General features: G+C 34.0%; 2 protein-coding genes across 2 annotated transcripts; both read right to left on the bottom strand.

Annotated features, from left to right (window-relative positions):
- Nucleotides 1-376: 376 nt before the first annotated feature.
- LOC142640471 (chorismate synthase, chloroplastic) lies at nucleotides 377-6733 on the bottom strand. Its single transcript, XM_075814588.1, has 13 exons — nucleotides 6435-6733; nucleotides 5866-6016; nucleotides 5609-5685; nucleotides 5438-5496; nucleotides 5238-5321; nucleotides 5053-5145; nucleotides 3934-4014; nucleotides 3094-3225; nucleotides 2851-2953; nucleotides 2602-2696; nucleotides 2452-2517; nucleotides 2015-2099; nucleotides 377-851 (listed from the first exon to the last, which is right to left on the bottom strand). The coding sequence occupies exons 1-13, from the start codon at nucleotides 6562-6564 to the stop codon at nucleotides 703-705; spliced, it is 1305 nt and encodes a 434-aa protein (XP_075670703.1). The 5' UTR covers nucleotides 6565-6733; the 3' UTR covers nucleotides 377-702.
- Nucleotides 6734-10156: 3423 nt separating this feature from the next.
- Nucleotides 10157-22157, bottom strand: LOC142640825 (aminodeoxychorismate synthase, chloroplastic). Its single transcript, XM_075815109.1, has 14 exons — nucleotides 21995-22157; nucleotides 20699-21099; nucleotides 20014-20145; nucleotides 19504-19571; nucleotides 18209-18273; nucleotides 18019-18085; nucleotides 17045-17323; nucleotides 16850-16949; nucleotides 16140-16468; nucleotides 14107-14186; nucleotides 13793-13895; nucleotides 12470-12552; nucleotides 11122-11736; nucleotides 10157-10851 (listed from the first exon to the last, which is right to left on the bottom strand). Exons 2-14 carry the CDS (start codon nucleotides 21027-21029, stop codon nucleotides 10371-10373), a joined length of 2733 nt encoding a protein of 910 aa, XP_075671224.1. The 5' UTR covers nucleotides 21030-21099; nucleotides 21995-22157; the 3' UTR covers nucleotides 10157-10370.
- Nucleotides 22158-22636: the final 479 nt, after the last annotated feature.

Below are 22636 nucleotides of genomic sequence, written 5' to 3'. Positions count from 1 at the left end.
TTAATATGCAAAGAAGAAAGTACACATGCAAAATGTTTTAAGGCAAACCATCGCCTGGTGTTGGTGATGAAATTTACATCTTAGAGGAGCTGTATAAATTGATTCAAGGTATTTCTTAGAATGGAAATCTATGCCAACAAATGGGGCTGGGAGGATTGAAACCCTAATTAACCCCACGGTCAATGTCAATAACCTGCAAAATTCTTGGTCATATTCACACTCCATACACTCTTTGATACTTATTTCACAAACTGGTTTATGCAATTCAGGAAAATGCAGTCTTACAACAGGTTTGATAAGGTAAAAAACAGAACAGCATAGATACAGAACCATAGCATGAGGGATTTGGATTCTTTACAAATCCTTTAGATCCCAGTAAAAGTAAGGCTCAAGTCTTTCATTATTTCAAATTACTTTTACAAAATAAATTATCTTAATTTTTGTCAACAATAAAGCACAATAAAAAACAAACAATTCTTACAATATGAACCCCGCCTTTTCATTCAACATGAACCCTGCATTTCATCGATTAGGAAATAGGGAAAACACACCCCAAAAAAAGCAGAAAAAGAACATTGAACTAGCCTTCTGATAGATAAGACATGAAAGTCTCTCACATATGGTAGGAAAATTTGTCCCGATGAAGACATTCTAGTGGAGGCCAATGGCTAATATAATACTATAGCAGTGTTTTGTCATCTTTCACAAGGAGACATTGGCTGGCTCAAGCCTTGGCAATGACAATGGTTCTTGTAGATCTGGATTGATTGGAAACAGATTACACTGCGCATATTGTGCCATCAATTGATCAACAAGCACCAGTGCTACCATCGCTTCTACCATTGGAACAGCTGCATCACCATCCCAACCAACCAAACAAATGAGCAATTTAATTCCAAATAAATTTAGAGAAAAACATGTCATGAAAGAGAGATGAATTGATCTAATGAAAATCTGTTAAAACGATGTGTCACTATTGATGATCATGGCTTGCCCCATCAGAGTTCTCAACAACTCTGGCCATTGTCCATATTACACCAGATCAAGCTCTCAATAAGTGCCAGGAGATTATCTGTTCTAATAGGAAAATTATTTATGCACACAATGAATCTTAAACCCAAAACCTCACCCTCTATCCTATTTGTATGGAGGGAGAAGATGCCATTTAAGCTAAAGTTTATTGGCAAATTGGTGCTTTTAGATAATGTGATAACTGAGCCATCAATTTATCCACAAGAACCATGGTTATTAGTGGCTTCTCCCACTGGTATCACTGCATCATCCCAACCAAACAGACAAAAAACTTAACTGGGAAATTTATTTCCATCAAATAAATTTATGGGAAAACAATAAATATGATAAAATAGACTCAAAAGTGTTGCCAATTTTCTTGTCACAGAGCTCTAATTCAGAAGGCACATCCTCCTCTTGTAAGAGCAAGGTGGAGGGATAGGTTGTGATTTCAAAACCCACCAGGTGTAAAAAAAAAGAAAGACTCAAGCCTATATATGATCACATCACAGTTTTCAAATTCTAACTCCACATGTATTTTGCTCATAACCAGTCCTAAACCTATAAAAATGAGGATTGTAGTAGGTTGTCCGCCAACATAAATTCAGTCACTTCTTTATGAATGGATCTGTTACAAATAGAGGTTGGGGCGTGCCTACTAGGGGCGCACTGTATTGGAGGAGAATAATACATGTGGCCCACTTCGATTAGTCTGTTTAGAAATCATAGCTTACTCCAAAATTTAGGGACTAAAGCTTTGTTGCTATTGCAATATCACAGTTTTCAAATTTTGGGAGTTTCTATAAATCTCCATATCCACATATTCTGCCCTTTGTGGAATAGTCTCTAACCCCTTTATAAAAAAAATGATGTAAATCATTAAGAAAAGGGGGGGGGGGGGGGGGGTGTAAGATCCTGGTCACTATGATGTAAAGAATCGTCATCTTTTCGAGATATATATATAAGGTGATGAATAAATTTGATCTAGTAAACAGGGAAATACCTCGCGGAACAACACAAGGATCATGGCGGCCACGAGCAATGAGTTCTGTTTCTTTTTTCTCTCGAGTTACTGTGTGCTGCTTCCTCTGCACAAGCATCAATATATATACCAATTGATATTATTTATCTCAGAAAGCTAACATGAAATGCCATATAAGGTGAAAATATGCTGCATCCATACAAAGAGTTGCTTTTCAAACAATGAAACAGTAGAAACAGTGGGTTTACTTTGTGACGTACATTCCACAGGAAGGTACATTAGGTTTATAACCTACAGCTCTATGAATCCCAAAAAAATTATAATTTAAAAATAAATAAAAATCACATGCAAGTGAATTGGGCAGCTTAATAAAGAATAATCAAGCATAACAGCGTTTATTGCGCACATGCAAGCAGGTCTGTAAGAGAGAGAGAGAGAGAGAGAGAGAGAGAGCTTACTGAAATGGTAGACGTTGGCTTGAAAGCTATTCTCATATTTATGATTTCCCCATTTGATATTCCTCCCTGTTGTGAACATAAGCCATCTCAGAGAGACGGATAGAGAATTCACTCTACATATTAAAACTAATTCAATTATACAATACATACCTGAATCCCGCCAGAGCGGTTTGTTCTTGTTCTGATTCTTCCATGTTCATCAGTGAAGAACTCATCATTATGTTCGCTCCCACACAAGGTCGTACCTACAAAGGTTTTCAGTCAAACTGCTAGAACACACTCAAGATGCAATATTCCCATGCAAATAATATCCTTTCAAGTAAAAATTCTCCTGTGACCCAGGTCATTTTAAGAACTGTGAAGGAAATTGTGCTCAAAGTGCAATGTAAGTTTCTCAACCTGCAAAGCCACTGCCAAATTCAAAACCCTTTGTTGCAGGTAATGACATAGCAGCTTTAGCCAGCTCAGCTTCAAGCTTGTCAAAGACTGGCGAACCAAGCCCCTGCAATAAAGTAATTTCTACCTTCAGTAAAAGCTTTATAAAAAATTAAGAAAAACACATGCACATACCACACAGCTCAGAGGAGAGGAAAAAGGGGGGGGGGGGGGAGAGAGAGAGAGAGAGAGAGAAAGAGTTCTTACTCGTGGGCATCTTCTCACAATGCAAGTGACAACACCACCAACAGAATCCCCTCTCACACGGACAACATCTATAGCATTAATCATCTTTTCAGCATATTCTGGATTTGGGCACCTAACAATATTACTCTCAATCTGGTAATGTTTCATACAGGATATAGTCAGGCTAATGAATGTCCAAAATTGATCAGGGGAATATCAAATTAAGCCAGAGAAAAAAAATTCATGAAGCATGAATATCGGAAACTCAATTTATTATTACACATAACAGTGCAAGGGTATTGATACTTTGCCGTACCTACTGATTATTTGAAACCAATGCTCAACAGAAAATGAATTTATGAGAGATAGAATTCATGTATGTTGTGTTTACAAGGATGAATGTTAAGAACTGTCATTAAAACTATCAACAGTGTTTCTGTTCAAGTCATGCAAGATAACCCTAACAAGCTTCATATTCCAACATTAATATCTTTCACATTAAATTAGATTAGGTTTTAATTAGTTCACCTTAAGAGTGATTCCATCAATAAACTACAAGAATTTTACATGCATTTCCACAGAAATGTACAGTGTGAAGCACTAACTATTTAATTAACATACCATCAGAGAAGTATAGATTCATGAAACAAAAGCTAACTTTTGGCAATACAAACATCTATCTCATATCAGTGCAAAGCATTGTGGTTTTAGAGGAATCCATGGCATTTCAGTTGACAGACATACCAAAAATTCATGAGACACCCAAGGAAACTAGCTCCCATGTGTCAAAACAACATTCATACTTTTATTGCTTTGGATGGATTACAACAAAATGATCTTAAACCTAATATCAATTATTACCTGATCAAGTGTCAGAGTGTAAGGGTCAACCAAATCCTCGGGAAGTACAACATTGTGAACTTGAGAGACATAAGCAAGAATCTGAAGACAAGGGAAAAAAGGTGTTAGAAAAGGAAAAAAATAACATTTGTATCACCCAACCAACAGAAACACGCCTAGGGAAATTAAGAGCTACCAATTCATAAACATGTGTGTGTGAACTTAAAGTAAGTTACCAATGTCAACATCCGGTCAAAGTCAAACTTCTCTGAGACAAGCTGCATTTTTGTTTTTGGTATGTGGAATTAACTCATCAACTCAACTACACCTTAATTTGAGGTTCAATGATACCTCAGTGGTAATGGCATCCTTCATGGTGCCTCGTGTCTGTGTTTCAAACCCCACCTCTTCCTCCCCCACTATCTACCTATCAAAAAGCTCAACCTAAGCCTTAAACCCATTTAAATTGGAGTTGTCTCCATGTATATCCTCATCAAAAAATCAGGGTCAACCACATTTTTTATAAGAGGAACCAAGTTCAATAAATAATCTTATCTTTTAAATGACAAACCAACTAAGCTCTTCATGCATATTATTAAAATAATGGTTAAGTGATTAAGTTCACCATTTCCTAACAATTTAACCTTTTGGGATAAGTGGTAAGTTATTATGGTATCATAGCAGGTGGTCTAGGTTTGAACTATGTCTCTACTTTACCTCCCTTATAAAAAGTTAAGAATTCCTCATGTTGGACTCCACTTATCAAGGAAGAGTTTGGACCCATAGGTGAGTGGGAGTGTTTTCGAATTATAGTTACGTAATCTATCAAAAAGAATTATAGTTACATGATTAAATTCACCATTTCCTAATAGCTTACGCTTTTGGGACAACTCACAATTTATCACATATTATTATCATGATTTTCCTTTCAATACTAACAAGTATTCAATAAAGTGAGTATGCAATTAATTCAAAAATTACACATGAAAGGAACTACATTAACAGACATACACACCAAGGAGAGAACAGATTCACGAAAATCAACAACAAGATGTTCACATTACACAGAGAGTCCTTGTAATCAAAAAGAAACAGGATACAGAGAGAGTTTGAGCCTGCAACTCAACAAAATAAACACACCTCGGTTCCTGCAAGGGTCTTAAGGATTTTCTTGGCAACAGCCCCAGCAGCAACTCTTCCAATAGTTTCTCTTGCTGAAGATCTACCACCACCCTTCATTTACAAATTAAATTCAGATAAATTAGGGGCAATAAATTACCAAAATGCGCTTAGCGCCATTAAACTTCAATGCCAAAAGACATTACCTGCACTGCTCTTGCACCATATTTCATGTCATAAGTAGCATCTGCATGAGAAGGCCTATAGGCCGTTGACATTTCGCTGTAATCCTGAAAATTTTATAAGGAAATGCCAACAATACATTAACCCTCCAAAGCAGTTGTTTATCTTCATAAACATTTCCTCCTTACACCCATTGACTTATAATCTAGCATCAAATACTCACATTTCCTCTCTGATCAGTATTGGGCACAAATACAGATATCGGTGTGCCGGTAGTTACTTCTGCAGTTGACAAATCATGTGTACAACCAAAAAAACAAGAATTTTAGCTGAGCACCACCAAAAAAAAAATAATAATAATAATCTGAATGATAACCAAAACAAAAATCTTAACCTTCAGAAATGCCTGAAAGTATTTTGCACGTATCGGTCTCCTTCCTTGGCGTAGTAATCCGACTCTGACCTGGCCTCCTGGACACAAAAACTTCTACAAATTAATCCTCAAAAAGAAAATTTTCATCATCAAAAGATATGAGAACCCCAGTACCTATAACTACTTCTTCCAACACAACAAAGACATATCATATAAGTAAAGGACACATTATCATCAGCAATGAATAGAACAAAAGCTAAGTCTACAACATCCAATACCTTCTGTCAAGTTCAATTTGCATATCAGCTTCTGATAGGGGAAGTCTAGGAGGGCATCCATCAATGATGCAACCAACACCACCTCCATGAGATTCTCCATAAGTTGTTACACGAAAATAGTTACCATATGTACTACCAGCTGCTTGAATCTCTGTGATTCAGCAATAACCATGTCAGAATCCAAAATTTCAGCTTTTAGTCCAATTCTCCAATACCATTATTGTTAATTTTAAAAAACCCATATCTGTTATATCAAATTCTATTCTAAAAGCAAATTGGGTTCAACCCAATTCAAACCAGAGCATAAGTCATAGAAATAACCACTTTTATAAACTTGGGTAGAAGAAAATTGTACTAAAGATTATATTTTTACACATGGGCATGAGTTTTGGGAACTCTAGACATTAAGACTGGGAAAATAAAACACTCAGCAATAGTTATCAATTGGCATTGCATATGAAAAAAAAATTCAGAAACCATATTGAAACATATAGAGTAATCACTAAAGCTTAAAGTAAAAATGACAAACTTGCATAATATTAAAGCAGAAAAGAGAGAGAGAGACTGACGGAGCTTCTTGAGTTTAGATGAACGGAAAGAGATGTGTGGAGAGGGACGAAGATCTGAGGGCAGTCGAGAGAAGCTGTGGGTTCTTGAGGACCCGAGAAATGGCTTAGTTGAGAGAGATGAAGAAGCCATGGATCACTCTCACAACACAGAGAGAAACAGAGTAAGAGAGAGAGAGAGAGAGAGAGAGAGGGAGAGATGGTTGGTGAATGGTGGCTTATATGAATAGGAAGTCGTTGTTTATAGAATAAGCAAGAAGCCACCTACCCTCTAAAAATCATTCATTTTCTTTCTTTCTTTCTTTCTTTTGGTAATTGTTTCTCTCTTATGGGTTTGGTGGTCACTACTGGTCACCACCAGAAACCAAAATGTGGGGGTAGGTGTACGGGACTATTTTGATTTTTGAAGACATGATCTGATGGGTTTCAGATCTTCTAGAGTTCCTAGGGTACTCTACCAGTAAAGTTCATTAAATCCTAACCACTCTTTAATGATTTAATGGTTTAGATTCTGCCATGTCAGCATTTCATTAATAATATTCTTGAAATAATAAAATAATGTTGTAAACAAAACAATTAAGATGATTGTTAATGAAATGCTGACATGGCAAAATCTAGACCATTAAATCATTAAAGAGTGGTTAGGATTTAATGAACTCTACTTGGTAGAGTACCCTAGAAACTCTAGAGGATCTGAATCCGATCTGATGTTATATAACGTTTATAAAATATAAGCAGCAATAACTTGTCCACAGTCATTTTCTTAATTTGTTTTCATAAGTAGTCTGATTAAAGGTGTACATTAACAATCTATTTTAAGAAAATTTTTATTAAAGATTAAAAAAGTTGTCAAAAATTGAAAAAATTGTCAAAAAGTTGGACTTCAATTCCCAATTTTTTTTTTTCTTAAAATGGTTTACTATAAAGCCTTTCATAAATATATTTATTTATAATTTAATAATTACCGATGTATGATTCGAATCTTGAATGTCAAATTTTACTTTTTCATAAGTGTTACTGTTTACTCAAAAAAAAATTAATTTTTCATTTTTTTTTTTTTAGAATCTGATTATAATTATTAATGTGAAGTGATCTAAAGTAAATGATGCATAATGAAAATAGTGTAAGTAATGGACTTCTCCGAAAGTAGTATTACTCTAATCACAACTTGTTAGTATCTACTGGCTGACATTAGTATATTACATTACTTATTTTAATTATTTATATCTAGAAAAAAGTAAAATTAAAAAAAAACTCTTTCATATGTTCTTAGCATAATAATCATTGGAGTGTAAAATCTCCCAAATTGTTATTTTAGTAACACACCAGCTCAAATTGAGCTTTACTCGGGCGTGTATTGTTAAAATTTTTTAGCAACCATGAATATTACTATAGTAGTGTGTATATATACAAATTATTGTAGCTAGATAGTAAAATTAATATATTAGTATTGTTAAATATTAGCATTGGTATATCATGTTGAATATACTAGTATAGATGCGGAAGCAAAAGTAATAAAGTATAGAACACAATAACACACGAGTATTACGTAATTCAGCCTAACGGCCTACATCCATGGAGGAAACTCTAATTGGCTACATCAATAATATATTAGAGTGTAGTACAAATCTTGTGTTACAATGAACCATAACATATGTATATATAATAGACTAAACCCTAGACTAATAGACTTTTAGTACAAGTAAGAGATTTGGCTTGCACACAAAGTAAAATTAGGCTTGGACTTGTACTAATGGGTTAATATATCTCTAACAAGTATATTTTATTGCCTCTCTCTTCCAATAAACAATTATTAACCTTTTTTATTACTCTCTCTCTCTCTTTCTCAAGTAAATAGTAAATAAAAATAATAAAATAAAGAATATTTAAATAAAGTGTTAAAAACATAGAGATTGAGATGCTGAGTGTATTGTAAGTGAAATGGTATAATAGATAAAATAATTCATTTAAATAGTAAATTATACATTTTTATGCAAATTCAGATGTGCACGTTCAGTGCCAACAATATAGCATAAACTGAGTTCCAAAAATACATTCTTTGAGCTCAAACAAAGAAGCATAAACTGTGAACTCCAACAATTACAAACTCTAGCCATTTACAATCATTCAAAATTAACAAGTCATTGCATCCATTCAATGTCAACCAAAATTTATGTTCTCATTTAAACCTTTCAAAGAAAGGTAGGAAATGCTTAAATTCTACCAGTGACTCTGCAAGCAATGAAGTAACGTCATCCACTTCAAGATCCCTAGGATTCTTAGAACATAAAATAAGAATATGAAAATTTCTCCTTCCTCATGACAGATTACAATTATTAGCCAAAGATTACATTTTTGAAAATCAACACAACTACTGAAAAAATTTCAGTTTCTTTTCTTACCATAAATGTTTACCGATTTCTCAAAAGTTCCAAGTAAACATTGTTCTTGATCATATTTGATACTCTTGCCTGTATAAGCAGTAACATAATACCTTGAAAAAAGATTTCTTCTTCTTCACTCTTTTTCTTTCTCAGTTTCTGCCACCCCTAAAGATTATACTAAATAGTTCAAGTTCTTATTTGGGGGCATGGACGGAGCTGTTATTGGACTAGAATAGCCCCCCCCTAAATATTTTTTTTTTTTGAATATTACTATATTAATAGGTAGTAAGTTTAGCAATTTTGTTCAATAATGCCATCAATTCTTTTGAGAGTATTGTTATAGCTAAAAACATTTTTACAATGTTTATACAAATTATTGAGGTAGCAAATTCTTATTAGTTCGTACACTTGCATTACTTTTTACTTACCAAAAGTCACTCACCACATTAGCAATTTGTAAAAATTTTGTAGTTTTAGCATTTTTCACATTTTAAAGGACATAAAAAATTAATAGATTAAATCTAAAACAAAATATACAAGCCCAAAAAAATTAGCCGAACAACAAAAATTAACAATTATAAAACTAAAAAAATTAAGTTCAATTAATCTATTTTACCCAAAACAAACTACTTGGTCATTTAAAAAATTTTAAACAAAAATCCTTAGTGATAAAGCACTAGATTCAAAGGTCGGAGCTGCCGTACACAGCTAGCAACAAAGTTGCCCCCCTAACTCCAAGTCTTGGCTCCATTCCTGTATGGCGGCAAGGAAAAAAAAAAAAAGAAAGGGAAACCTTAGGTGGTAAAACTTTAAACCTTAAAGTTAAAAGTGTTGAATTAAAAAAAAGGTTGTTCAATTAGTTTTATATTGGGTTTTAATCTCCATGGCAAATTTAATCAATAAGTGATGTGATAACTTCTCATTAAAACCAATGAAGATATCATGTTGAAACACCACTGGAAATAAGCCGAACCCATAGAAGTAAAGAAAGATAAATACTCTTTTAATCTACTCTCGATGGTCACAATCTAAAATCCTGAAAAAGACATTAGTAAACAAACCCCGAACATATTTCTTATTACATCACTAGTTCTTTTTTCCCTTTCTTCTTTTGGCGGTGGATATTACGACACTACTGAAAACCATGGTGACTGGGGCCCAGGGTGTTTGGTGCCAACAACCGCGTCAACATATTGGAAATTTCACATTTCCTAAAATTTGTCTCTTTGTCATTTTTTTCCCCTTTTCAGTTCAGAGAAGAAAATTTTACATGCAGATAACAATAGAGTAATATAAGAGAATCAAACCAATGCGACATCTATCTACTCAAGGCTAGGCAATAAAATATAAATATAACTATAATAGATGAGAAGAAACCACAACATTCTATCAAAAAAGAATAACCCTTTTATTGTTATGACAATATAAATCATGAATCCAATTATAATCTAAACTAGGTTACATTGCTGCAGTTCTCCGCAGGACCGTATAACTTTCCTCTATGAAACTATCAAATTAGCTAGTGGATAAGGTACAATGCATAATGCTGACCCCCCTATAAAAATTCCATTACAGCCTTTGCTGGGGCATTTGTTTTCAAAACCATTTCTTCATACTCGTCTTCTGGATTTGATAAAGCAACAATGGCCCCTCCTGCTCCTATTGAAGCTTCACCTTCGTGCACAACAACTGTTCTTATTACAATATTCAGATCGAAGGTCTTGTTATACGAGAAAAATCCAATGGAACCCGAGTAAATGCCCCGTGAACAACTTTCAAGAGAATCAAGTAATTCCATTGATCTTAACTTTGGTGCGCCTGTCATTGAACCACCCGGAAATGCAGCTTTGACACAATCAACTGCACTTAAATTTGACCGCTTTTTCCCACGAATTGTACTCACCATGGTATGAACAGTCGCATATGATTCCACATCCATAAGATGAGGAACATGAACAGAGCCAGGCTCACAGACACGTCCAAGGTCATTCCTTAGAAGATCAACAATCATTAAATTCTCTGCCTGATCCTTTTCACTGTCACAAGAGAGAGAAAGAGCACATTAGATCATGGCAAGGAGCAGCAAAAGAACACAAAGCTACAATTCTTGGACATAAAATGCAGTGTTTTTTTTTTTGAACGTTTTCACTGGCCTATTATTCAATGAAACTTATCATCCTGATAATAAAGTCTTTTCCAATTGACCAAACATACATAGAACAATTAATTTGAATTCATAGTAGTATTACTGAAGGCAGAAAATGAAAAATGAGTTTTCATGTTGTTGAACAGGAGAATCACATTACCTATATTGTAGGTGCAGTTTGTGTTGTTCATCTTCCTCTGCTGTTGCACCACGAGCTATAGTGCCTTTAATGGGTTTGGCTTCCAATGTACCATTTCTGTCCAATCGCAGGAACCTCTCAGGGGAAGAAGAGCAAATGCATAAATCTTCCTTAGAAAAATTAAGCCAGGCAGCATATGGCGCTGGGTTTTTTTGTCTAAGGTGAAGGTAAAGTCCAAGAGGATCTATTTCCCCAATACTTCTTCTAATCTGAGTTGTAAGACACAACTCATAGCTTTCTCCATCTTTAATGTACTCTAGACACTTCTCAACATCCTCCATATATTGCTCTCTGGATTTGTCAGCATGAAAGCCTGCCTTATATGGGGATAAGGTTGCAGCCTGGAAAGTCTGCTCCTCTAACCTTGTGGCAGAAGCTTTTAAGCTGAAAAGCTTCTCCTCGGTATCGTCCAGCCATGGTGTCATAGTTGTGCATTCTTCATGTAGAGACAGTATGTAAACATCATCATTTTGGTGATCAACAACAAGAAGATTATCAGCAAAGAAAAAGCAAGCATCCGGAGACCTAGATTTGTGGCGGTTGGAGACCACACCACATTCAACTTTAAGGTTATACCTGCATGACAAGAAAATCAATATTAGCTTCTATGGGATAACTTGAGAGCTATACAAGAAATACCGTGAAAGCGTATAAATTTGGAAGAGTGAGTAAATGAGACAGTCCTACTGTATCTGGTGGAAAGAAAAAAATCCTTTACACTACATTTGATTGCACAGAAGGCAAGGGAAGAGAAGAGAAAATAGTGAGTACAGGAGAAGGAAAGAAAAGGGGGAAATAAATTTTCCCATCTGTGCTTGGATATAGAGGTAAGAGAAAGGAGTGAAAGGAAATTAAACAAAAAAAAATTTATATTATTTATCTATCTAATTTTAAATTAATAATTATTTATGAGGATATAAAAGTAATTTCACACAAAAATAAAATAAAAATTTTCAAGGGAATAAAAGTAATTTTATGGATTTGAAGGGAAAGTAAATAAAAATTAAAAATTGGTGGGACCCATAGAAACCCTTTCCCTCTAGATATTCTCTCTCCTCTTTTTCCTTCTAACCAAACAAAGGAATTTGGGTCTTTTCTTCTCCCTTCTCTCCCATTCCCTCTAACCAAATGAAGTGTTAGACTCCCATTTCTATAAAATGTTCATGATTCATATTGTACAAGATTGGTTTTATACAGGCTTAAGTTAGAGAATGAGTTTCGGGCCACCAATTTTAGCAGAAGTAACACGGAACCATTATTTAAACGGTAGAATGAACAATATAAAATGAGAATAAACCTAACTGCATACCCAATATAACCAATATATCCACCATGAAAGTCAAAAGGTAGTCCTTCATAATCTTTCTCTTCATAACGGAATGACAAAAGCTCCTGGCCCAAAGATCAAGCAAACATGAAAAAATTATCAGAACAAAATGGTAAGTATATTAATAAGAAACAAAAGTTTTTTATTTTATTTTAATTACTGGTAAGTTACACACGCACCAAGTGGGTCTTGAACCCCCAATTCACTCTATCCCAATCCTATGGGAGGAGGAAGTACGGGTTGAGCTATAGCTCATTTGTAAAGTTATTTTCAAAAAGAAAAGGAGATGCTCAGGTGACACAAGTTGGAAATCTTCAAGAAGACCTATGTATTTCATGACATATATTTTGAGATAAACAAGATCACAGAGTTTACACTTCAGGAGGGTATAAAAATCATATCAATGATTATAATCAATTTTTTCATTCAGGACTGAAGGGGAGGGGGGGTGTTAAGGGAATTTTCCTGTATGCTAGTATCTGATTAATCAAGTTTTGTAAATGGTTTTGAAATAGGTATGAGAAAATGAGAAGACCAACATGGAGTGCAAATTGAGAAACTTCTATTAAAACGAGTATCAGATTCAAACTCGCAACAGTTTGCATTCCTTACTCCATGCATGAGCATACAATGAAGACATCTATGTGTTTCATATGTTTTGGGACACATGTCAAAGTCCCAGAGGCATGCCTTCTATATAATTCTTAATTCCATCTATTCTCCAAGGAAGATATATAAATCAAACTCCTCAAGCAGAACTACAGAAAAGTCCTAAAGCCACTAATTTCACAATGCCAGCAATTTCAGGGCCTGATGAAGTTGCTGACCATAATACATCACTCTGTCTGCTACAAGGTATAACACTCATCTTAAGAAAGAACATATTCCACAACAATGTTAAACTCTTAATTGTAATCCTAACTGAAGTGAAAGGGTAAATTGCAAATGCAAAAATGAGCTACTATTCTTGCAAGGTGTGAACTGATCTGTAAAATTCAAAATAAAAAGATAGATAATGAAGTAAATCTTCCAATTTAATGTTAATAATAGAAATTATATCTCTAATGCAAAACTTGATGTTGCAAGCCTAATCAACTTCGCTGGTGCGATATAAAAAAGGCAGTAAATGTACAGACAACATTTTCACCTGATAGGTCAAAATTCATATGAAATTAATGGAATAGTCACAAAAAAAACATAGAAAATTAGCACACAAAAGATTGCGACAAAAGCCATAGCCCACTATCGAGTGCATCTCAGGTGTGCACAAAGAAGACAACTACTCCAATGATGTTCATGAAGTACCTTGTTCAGATAATCAAGAAAACCTTCTTCCAAGAATATGCTTCTGGGAGAGCCATGAGAATCTTCAATCGATAGGTATCCTCCACCTTTAAAAGACATATCACTGTAAAAGGATAAGCACATAATCATTACCTTAATAATATTATATTCTCATAACAAATGTTAAAAACTCTAAAACTTGTTCTTGAATTGAACGCACATAGTCAAGGCCATCATTAGAAACAGAAAAATGTTCCAAAAATAATGAAAAGGGAGAAGAAAGAAGAAAAGCTTGGACTTGTTTGCATAAATTTCACATGATTGATATTTCAGACCTTTGATCAGACAATCTGTATGTCAACTGCTTCCAAAGAGATCCACCTTTTCCTCCCATGAATGAAAAGCGTGCTCTTTTCTAGAGATATAAAACAGAGAGGATACCAAATTAGTTTTTCATCAGGCTAAAATAAAACAACAGTAAACCATAAAAACAATGATGAGAACGATATCAAGAACACAAGTAAAATAACACAGATGTTTTGAAGACAATAAGATTTAACATGATTTGGCCAACTCCAGGCCTACATCTATAGACAACACTAACCAAAGTCCACCATCAATGATATGGGTTGCAATCACATTCAACCAACTCTCACAAACCTCACAAAACACATTACACAAACTAACCCAATACCCATTACGCCCATAACAAAACCTCGATAAACTAACCCTATAGCCATTACACTCCTAACAAACGAGATGCTCACAATCTCACAGATACAATAATCCCAATGATGCTCTCACTTAATCAATAGATAAACTCTAAGCTCACACACACCAATACCTTTTATCCCCTAAGCAACTAGCAAAAACTATTCTTTGAAGAAACCCACTTCATGTTCTTCTACAAGTTTTCTTCTCCTCATATGGGAGGACTGCTTGGGCCAAAGCCCTTAACGATACTGTCTATTCATGAGGCTGCAATTCATATTTCTTAGTGGTCTAGGAATACCATAGTGGACAAAGAATACCATGTTACTTTTTTCACAAGGAATAGACACACCAAGAAAGCCCAAACAAAGTCCAAATAGGAATTTGAGACAATTTCCAACAAACATAATGGTCCAATGTCCAAATAACAATATTTTATATGCTTGAAAATGTATAAAAAATATAATCAGCAGCACAACTATCAATGGATTAAAATATTGCATAAACAATTTTCTCTAAGTTATAGAATTAGTATAATGCAAAAATAAAAATAAAAAATCAATCTCCACTATATGTCAATTTTCAAACTGAATTGTGTATCTTTTTTCTTCTTCTTTTTTGTGGATAAGTTTTGGCGCACGGTATGTAATTATAGGATATGAAATGGAGAAACATATTAGGAGTATTTTGTGATCATAGAAAACCAATTACATGAAAGGCAAAGTTTTATAAGAGTACATCTATCTAAGTACACATCTTGTGTATTGGGTGGCATTTGATTTTCTTTATTACAGATTTCTTAATAGTCAAAAAATTTATAAGACTGCAATAAGACCAGCAATGCTTTATGTTATTGAATGTTGGGATATTAAGAGCTAACACATTCATTAAATGAGTGTAGCTGAAATGAGATTTATTAAGATGGATAATTAGAAATACATGGAAAGATAGGATTCAAAAGAAGAAAATTTGCTTAAAGATAGGGTGACCCCTATTGATGAAAAGACGAGGGATAGTTGCTTGAAAAGGTGTGGTCATGTTCAAAGGAAAGCAATAATGCACCGTTGAGAAAGAGTGAGTTGATTCAAGTTGAGGGAATGAGAAAAAAAAATAAAGATAAAAAATAACAATAATAAAAAGAGTAAAAACGATATGTCAATTAAGGAAATAACAAAATACATGACCTCAGATAGGATAGAATGGTAGAAAAAATACATGTGACCGACCTTGAATAGTCTGTTGAAAACCCATAACCAACCCCAAAATATTGGGACCAAGGCTTAGTTGTTATTATTGCTGTAAGTTTTGGACCAAAGGGGAGGTGGAAGCAGTCAAACTATTTTGTATAACTTGAATAAATTAAGCTTTATGTATAGTAAGACTGAGTAAAATATCCATGGACACATTGCAAATTCTTCCAAGATTTGATATATTCTAATTGCCAGAATCAATTTCTTTAATATCCAAAGTTCATAATTTCCAGTTTTTTTTTACAAAAGTAATTTCCCTGCTTAAAATCACAAGATTGCAAGTAAGACTGTGACACTAGAAAATCTTGTTTCAATTGGACCAGTAACATTGTTAAGAAAGGCATAGATAATGAAAAAGTGGAACATTGTGAAGCTCAGTAAGAGTAGTCATTAGGCAACAAACCAACCTTTTCAATTGAAGAACTATCCAACCAAAAGGTGTCCTCGGCTTTATGACGTCCAAACAATTCACAAAATATATTTCTTGCCCCACCAACTTGACTGGCCAAGTGATCAAATTTCTTCCATTTCAATTTTAGAAATTTAACACCAGTGCTTGGATGTGAAAGATGCACCATATTGGACACTTCAAAATAGCTCCTCTTATCTGCATCATGCACTAATTGGCTAGTTTGGGGAGGGTCTCTATATAGTTGATCAGCTGCATTACTCACTAAATGCCGGCTTCTAGGAACTTCTCTTAAAAGTTGACTAGCACAGGGCACCTGCATGCGTGCTAAAAGAAGTAACTCAGAGGAAATTACAGGGCAATTACGTCTGTAGTGCATGCATAAATGAAGGCAATCAAAAACCTTTCAGGTATGTTAAAACATCAAACTTCTTCATCTAATCTTTATTAACAATAAACTTGGCAGAATACCATTTTGTCCTCATAAAAATCTTCATCTAATATTTATTAACAATAAACCTGGCAGTATACCATTTTGTCCGCATAAAAACAATAAACAGGCTATCTCCCAAAATTATGAGTCAGCCAAAATGAACATACATCTATCTACATGGGCACATATATATATGTAGTACGCATAAAAAGCAGGGCCACCAAACAAGAACAATGAATTAGTAATTAGTATATCTTAACAGAGCTCCAGTTTACCAGCATATGGCCTCAATCTCTGCCAATAATCCTCTGTGATCTTTCTAAAATTCTTGAATATTTGCCTCCCATGATATGTGGCAACACTCTCTGGATGAAACTGAAGGTCAAAAGAAAGTCAAGAGTTACTGTAGCGCTTAAAAGAAGAAGAGCTGAATAATTAAAAACACTTAGCAGAATGACCATGTGACCCACCTGCAAACCGTAATGTGGCCTGGAAGAATGCATGATGCCCATGAGAACTCTTCTACTTTCATCAAACTGGACAAAAGGCCAACAATTTCCATTTTTAATTTCTGAAATAGATTCAGAGGAGCTTTTATGCCCAATCTGACTCTCATAAGCATCTGACATAATGTTAGACTTCTGGGTCTCAAAAAAAGAAAGCGCATCACCAGAAGAGGTCCAAGCTATAGGAATGAGCTCCTTTGGGAGAGATTTGGCATCTATTACAAGCGAGTGATATCGAACCACCTGCAATTAGTTTTAATTAACAGGAATTTAGGATCAACACTGATAATTTCCCTATGGGCCCATGAAAGCAGAGCATGCAGTTGCAGTAAAAACAGTTATAAAGGATTATCCAAATTTTTGTGAACTTAAAACACTTCCTAATACTGAAAAATGACCATATCTGCAAGACAACTTTACTAATGTTTTATTCATATTTAAAATGTAAAATTGCAAGTTGAAGTATATTAGATTTTTCATGTGATTCCCATCTTCATGAATTTTATGATATATTTACGTGTTGGTTGTGCTTTTTAATTATAAAATGTTTTAGACCATACTAAAATTACAGGAGTTGGTCATCTAAATGTAAATTCAGAATTTATATGTAATCTCATATAATCTGAATGCAACTCAAAAGTGACCTCATGATAGATTTTCTTCCCCTGAATGTATGTTGTACATAGAGATCAAGAAATGAAAGAAATAATGATGAATGAGACATCGAAAGAGAGATCTACATCAAATAGTTGAGATCTTCTGATAACATTGCTTCAGTTGCTAAATACCTACTACCTAATTTAAATGTAGGTGTTAAAATAAACCCAAAAGCCTGGCCATTGCAGTAGTGTCAAATACAATTTACAAAATAACTCTTTTCATTGTATGTCTTTTGAGAACTATAAATTCCAAACTCTTTCAAAAAAAGACAAACTGACCTTGAATCCTGAATCTCTGCCAGAAGGAATGTCATGAAACAATCGGCATCCGTTATGCTGTATTTCACTATATTGGAAAAAAAATAAGTTAGCAGGCCTTTTAAAAATAATAAGTCACCATCTTATTGCTCCAAACCAGAATTTCTCAGTTGATTAAATTAGCATCAAAACAAAAACTAGATAACCATACCTCAATCGCCCATGGACTGGTTCAGGTGCATGGACAACTCGAGCACCGTGCACATATCCTAAAGCCTGCCAGATCATAAGTCATTCAGAAGAAAAGCTAAAAGTGGAGAGATAATAAATAACTTTCTTTAAGGAGGCAAAAATTTATGATGCATAATCCTCAAGGTAATAGTTTTATTTACATGCAAACAATTATAGAATCAAATCACCAAAGATTATATTTGACAGTATACGAAATATAATGTATAATTTACTATAAAATAAGAAAGAGATGCTGCAGTGAATATAATAGTTTCAATTTAGACCATTTGTAAGAGTGAGAGAGGGAGGAAGCAGGGAGAGCTACATTCTGCGCCACTGCTGGGAAAAATAAAATAAAATAAAGGTGAGTCTCTATTGCAGGATTGGAAATCCTTGAGACCCTACGATTTTTAAAATATGGGCCCCATGATTTATATGTGGGTCAACTTATTGTTTAGCACGGAACTTAGATATATTATTGATAATCTGCACATTTATTAAATTGTTAAGGTAATGCTTCAAGCTCATTTATTTATAATAACAACAACCAATCTTTAGTCCCAATTTTTTTGAGGTCAGCTATGGATCCTCAACAGTCAAGGTCAGCCACATTTATTCTTCAATCTTTTTTACTTTAAATGGATTCTTTATACTCTAAAATATTGTATTTGTAAATAATCATATAGCCTAAACTTAACAATAAACTGTAACTAGGAAAACTAAGGTGAGGAGAATCAAATACAAGTTACAACCTAGAATCTCTCTCTTTTTACTTATTGTTTTTAATAAGTCAACCTAGAATCTCAATGTATCTCTGTAAAGTAAAGCTTTGTTATAGTATATCTGTCGCACACATGTCCACGTGTATGCAAGTGTGTGACACACATCCTGACAAAACCATATATCTATTTTGCACTGCAACCACAAATGAGAAGGGTGTACCCATTGATTTTATACATTATAACACAGCAAAAACAATTAGAGCATATTGTAGGTGGACCATCAGAGTCTGAGGATGTTCAACATAACACATAAGCACCAATTTTGGGAAAAAAAAAAAACATTTACTTTCACTGATGTGATTATGGCATAGAGTATAACTTATAATGCAAATAATTTTCAGATGGGAATTAACAGCTTTAACGGGAGATTTCTAGAGAACCTAAAATGGGGCTAAGTGCACAGATGATGATCATAGACACAGAATGTAAAACAATGATTGGAAAAGAAATTTATGATAACCAGGACAATAGAAAGCACATTAAACAGAAATACCTGGTGTCCAAGGCAAACACCCAAAATAGGGATATCCCAACACTCGAGCAGCAATCGGAGACATATTCCTGCAAGATAAAGATAGTTTGTAAAACATATCATCATTGACTTTACCCAAATAAGTAATATACAGAAACAAAGTAGAACTGCAGCCAACTGTAATAAGTTATGCTGTCACTTTTTTGGCTAGGCAAGATCACTCAAATGATATTCATAATGCCATACAGCCATCTATTCATAATATAGTGCTCAATTAGGATGCCACTTATACTAAAGCTCTCTGGAATAAAGCCTATCACAATCAAGCTTCCTCTATCTTGCTTGCGTTAGAAGAAAATTCAAATGTGATCATATGCTCTTCCATAGCCCCTTGATAGTGAAAATTGTGAGTATAGCTATTGCAGAACTGTGCTTTGAGTAAACATTTTTTCACACTACTATTTTCAGCTATTATGGATGAAAATGATGGGAATAAAAAGCATATATCAAAATTACATTACATTCTCTCACCTATATCTGCAGGGCATGTTGGAGAACCAGGTCCTGGTGATATAACAATATTATCAAATGCATTTTCTTCATACAAATAGTGGCAAACATCCTTCCAAGTCCATTCATCATTTCGCACTACCACAGGAGGTACTGGCACAATATCAAACCAGAAGAGGAAGATGTCAAAACAAGTTATACCCTAGTAAGTTCTTATTACCATCTCTGCATCAATATTGTAAACCTTATTATTTCACAATGGCAGACCCATGACTATGTGAGAGGAATGTTTCACATACACCTTAAAAGTAAGCATAAATGCAGTTACCATACTGATGAATTAAACATAAATCAAACAAGATACTTAAAAGTAAGCATATCTAGTTACCATAAATGCAGTGCTTTAAAATTCTTCACAGTACTTGATATTTTAATATGGCTCATAAAGAGGATTCAAGTTTTTAAGATCAAAGTTCATATAAGAGGAACCAATCTAGGTTACACAAAAGTCATGAGACCTATACGTATCAACCAGCTTATCGTATACTGTAAAAAATTGCAAAGAAAAGCCCTTAGAATGTAGGATCATGAACAATCAGAAAAGACTATTAGCATGCTTCAAAAGATGAAAAGTATAACATCAGTAGTAAAGAGTTGTGCACCATGAAAATAGATAGACAAATAGACAAATGGAGAGAGAGCTTACACCCATTAACAACAGACAATTCCTGGTAAATATTGTATGTGTAACTATCATAGTTGTCAATCAACAATGTTCTCACAAATTCTAGCTTCTGACTAGGCTTCTGCAGCTGTTTCTTTCCCATGTACGGTCCTTCCACTTTCCCAGGCATTAAATGATTTGCAATAATCATTTTCCCAGTATCATTATCAGACACTTGAATACTATCTTTTTTAGGAGAATAACCAACCCTTACAGAAGGTCTGGGCACTAGTATGTTTACATTTGAATGCCGCAAACCCTCAACACAAGGGTACTTGAGCTCAGAAGATGATGAACACAATGTGAAATTCATTTTTTATCAATAAGGGGGAATGCAAAATTTATATATGTGTGAACACAAAACCCCCCCACTTCCACGCCTTCTGCAAAATAGCAACGCATACAATCAAATATATTATAAAAATTTCAAGTGAAACATATTTTGAATAAATTAGTCTAACCATAGTCAATTTGATCTGCATTGAAATAACTATTTTTTTTTAATTAAGTTTGTCACATCAGTGAAGAATACCAAACAAAATTTCGAAAACCGGATTTGCTTGGCCAGATGGATCAATTAGTAACATCAGGCTCTGTAAACAGTCCAAACAACTCAGAATACCAGGAAAACAAAAGGTAATGAACAAGAACAAAAAAAATAAAAAAATCAGGGTGACAAGCTCAGTGAAAATTTACTTCAACATAGATCTTTCAAGAGCCAATAATGCTTCAGTATAACATTGTAACATCATTTTTGTCAAATCACTTACATCAATCTTCGAAAAATGACTTCAATCTCATTTTGTCTGCAATTCTGATTTCCTATGCTCACTGAAGATTGTTGCCTTCCATGATAACATCTTAAAGCTTTTTTAATTCTATATTTATTAGATTTAACAACTTTTGTATCTTAACAGTAGTGGACAAAAAATGTACAGGTTTTTAAAACATCAAAATTTTACATGGTACAGCAGTACTTTTACAATAATAATCATAATAACGTTAAATTTTACAACTCATGTAACAGTTTCCACACACAAAAAAAAAAAAAAGAAGAACATACACGTTGAGAAAAAAGCCAATCTTGATCTGAAAGATTCCAAAAGAATTATTAAAAAACCAAAAAGCATTTTATGAATGAGTTTTAAACTTATTGATAGAGAAAGCAAATTCCAAGTTCATCAAAAAAGAAAGCAAATTCCAAATTAAGAAAAAAAAAAAAACACAAACAGATACGTAACGTGGGTACATGTAGTGTAAAAAAGGTGGGAATCGAACCTCAAAGCATAGGCTCGATGTGTTCGACGAAATGCCTCCGTCGAGAGAGAGAGAGAGAGAGAGAGAGAGAATGTGAGGTTGGAGGAGGATACGTTAAAAGGAGAGGAGAGGGGAGGCGGTATAAATAGAAGAAGAATTCAGAGGCAGATGGGACCACGGTGGGTGTAGTACCAACCTTTGGTGATATGGAAAGTGAAACATTGATTGTATTTGTACCCCTCCAAATTCAAAGTTGAAGCAAGTAGTACATTCGTTGAACAAAATCTTGGGCCGCCTCTCCTTACCCGTTGGACCTTCACAACCCTTGTCTTTACTCCCTCAAGTTGTTTTTTTTTATATTATTGTTGTTTTTTATAGGAATGTTTGTTAACGTTATTTAAGCAATAATTTTTAGTGATTAAATAATATTACACATTTTTTTGTACATTTTTTTATTCACATTTATTTCAACAAAACAACAACAACAACTTTACTTGAAATCTCTTACCAAATAGGTCCTTAAAAAAATTCTAAATAATTTTAGATTTTTTTAATTTTATTTCATTACGTTTGAAAATTTTAAATATTTTTTTATAATGTTATTATATTATAAGTCCGTTTTAAACATTTATCATTCTATCCATAAGAGTTGATTAAGTGGCT

The sequence above is a fragment of the Castanea sativa genome, chromosome 6 (assembly GCF_040712315.1).
Source record: "Castanea sativa cultivar Marrone di Chiusa Pesio chromosome 6, ASM4071231v1".
Taxonomy (NCBI): domain Eukaryota; kingdom Viridiplantae; phylum Streptophyta; class Magnoliopsida; order Fagales; family Fagaceae; genus Castanea; species Castanea sativa.
The sequence above is the reverse complement of the archived record's forward strand: the minus strand, read 5'-3'. Positions and strand labels throughout refer to the sequence as shown.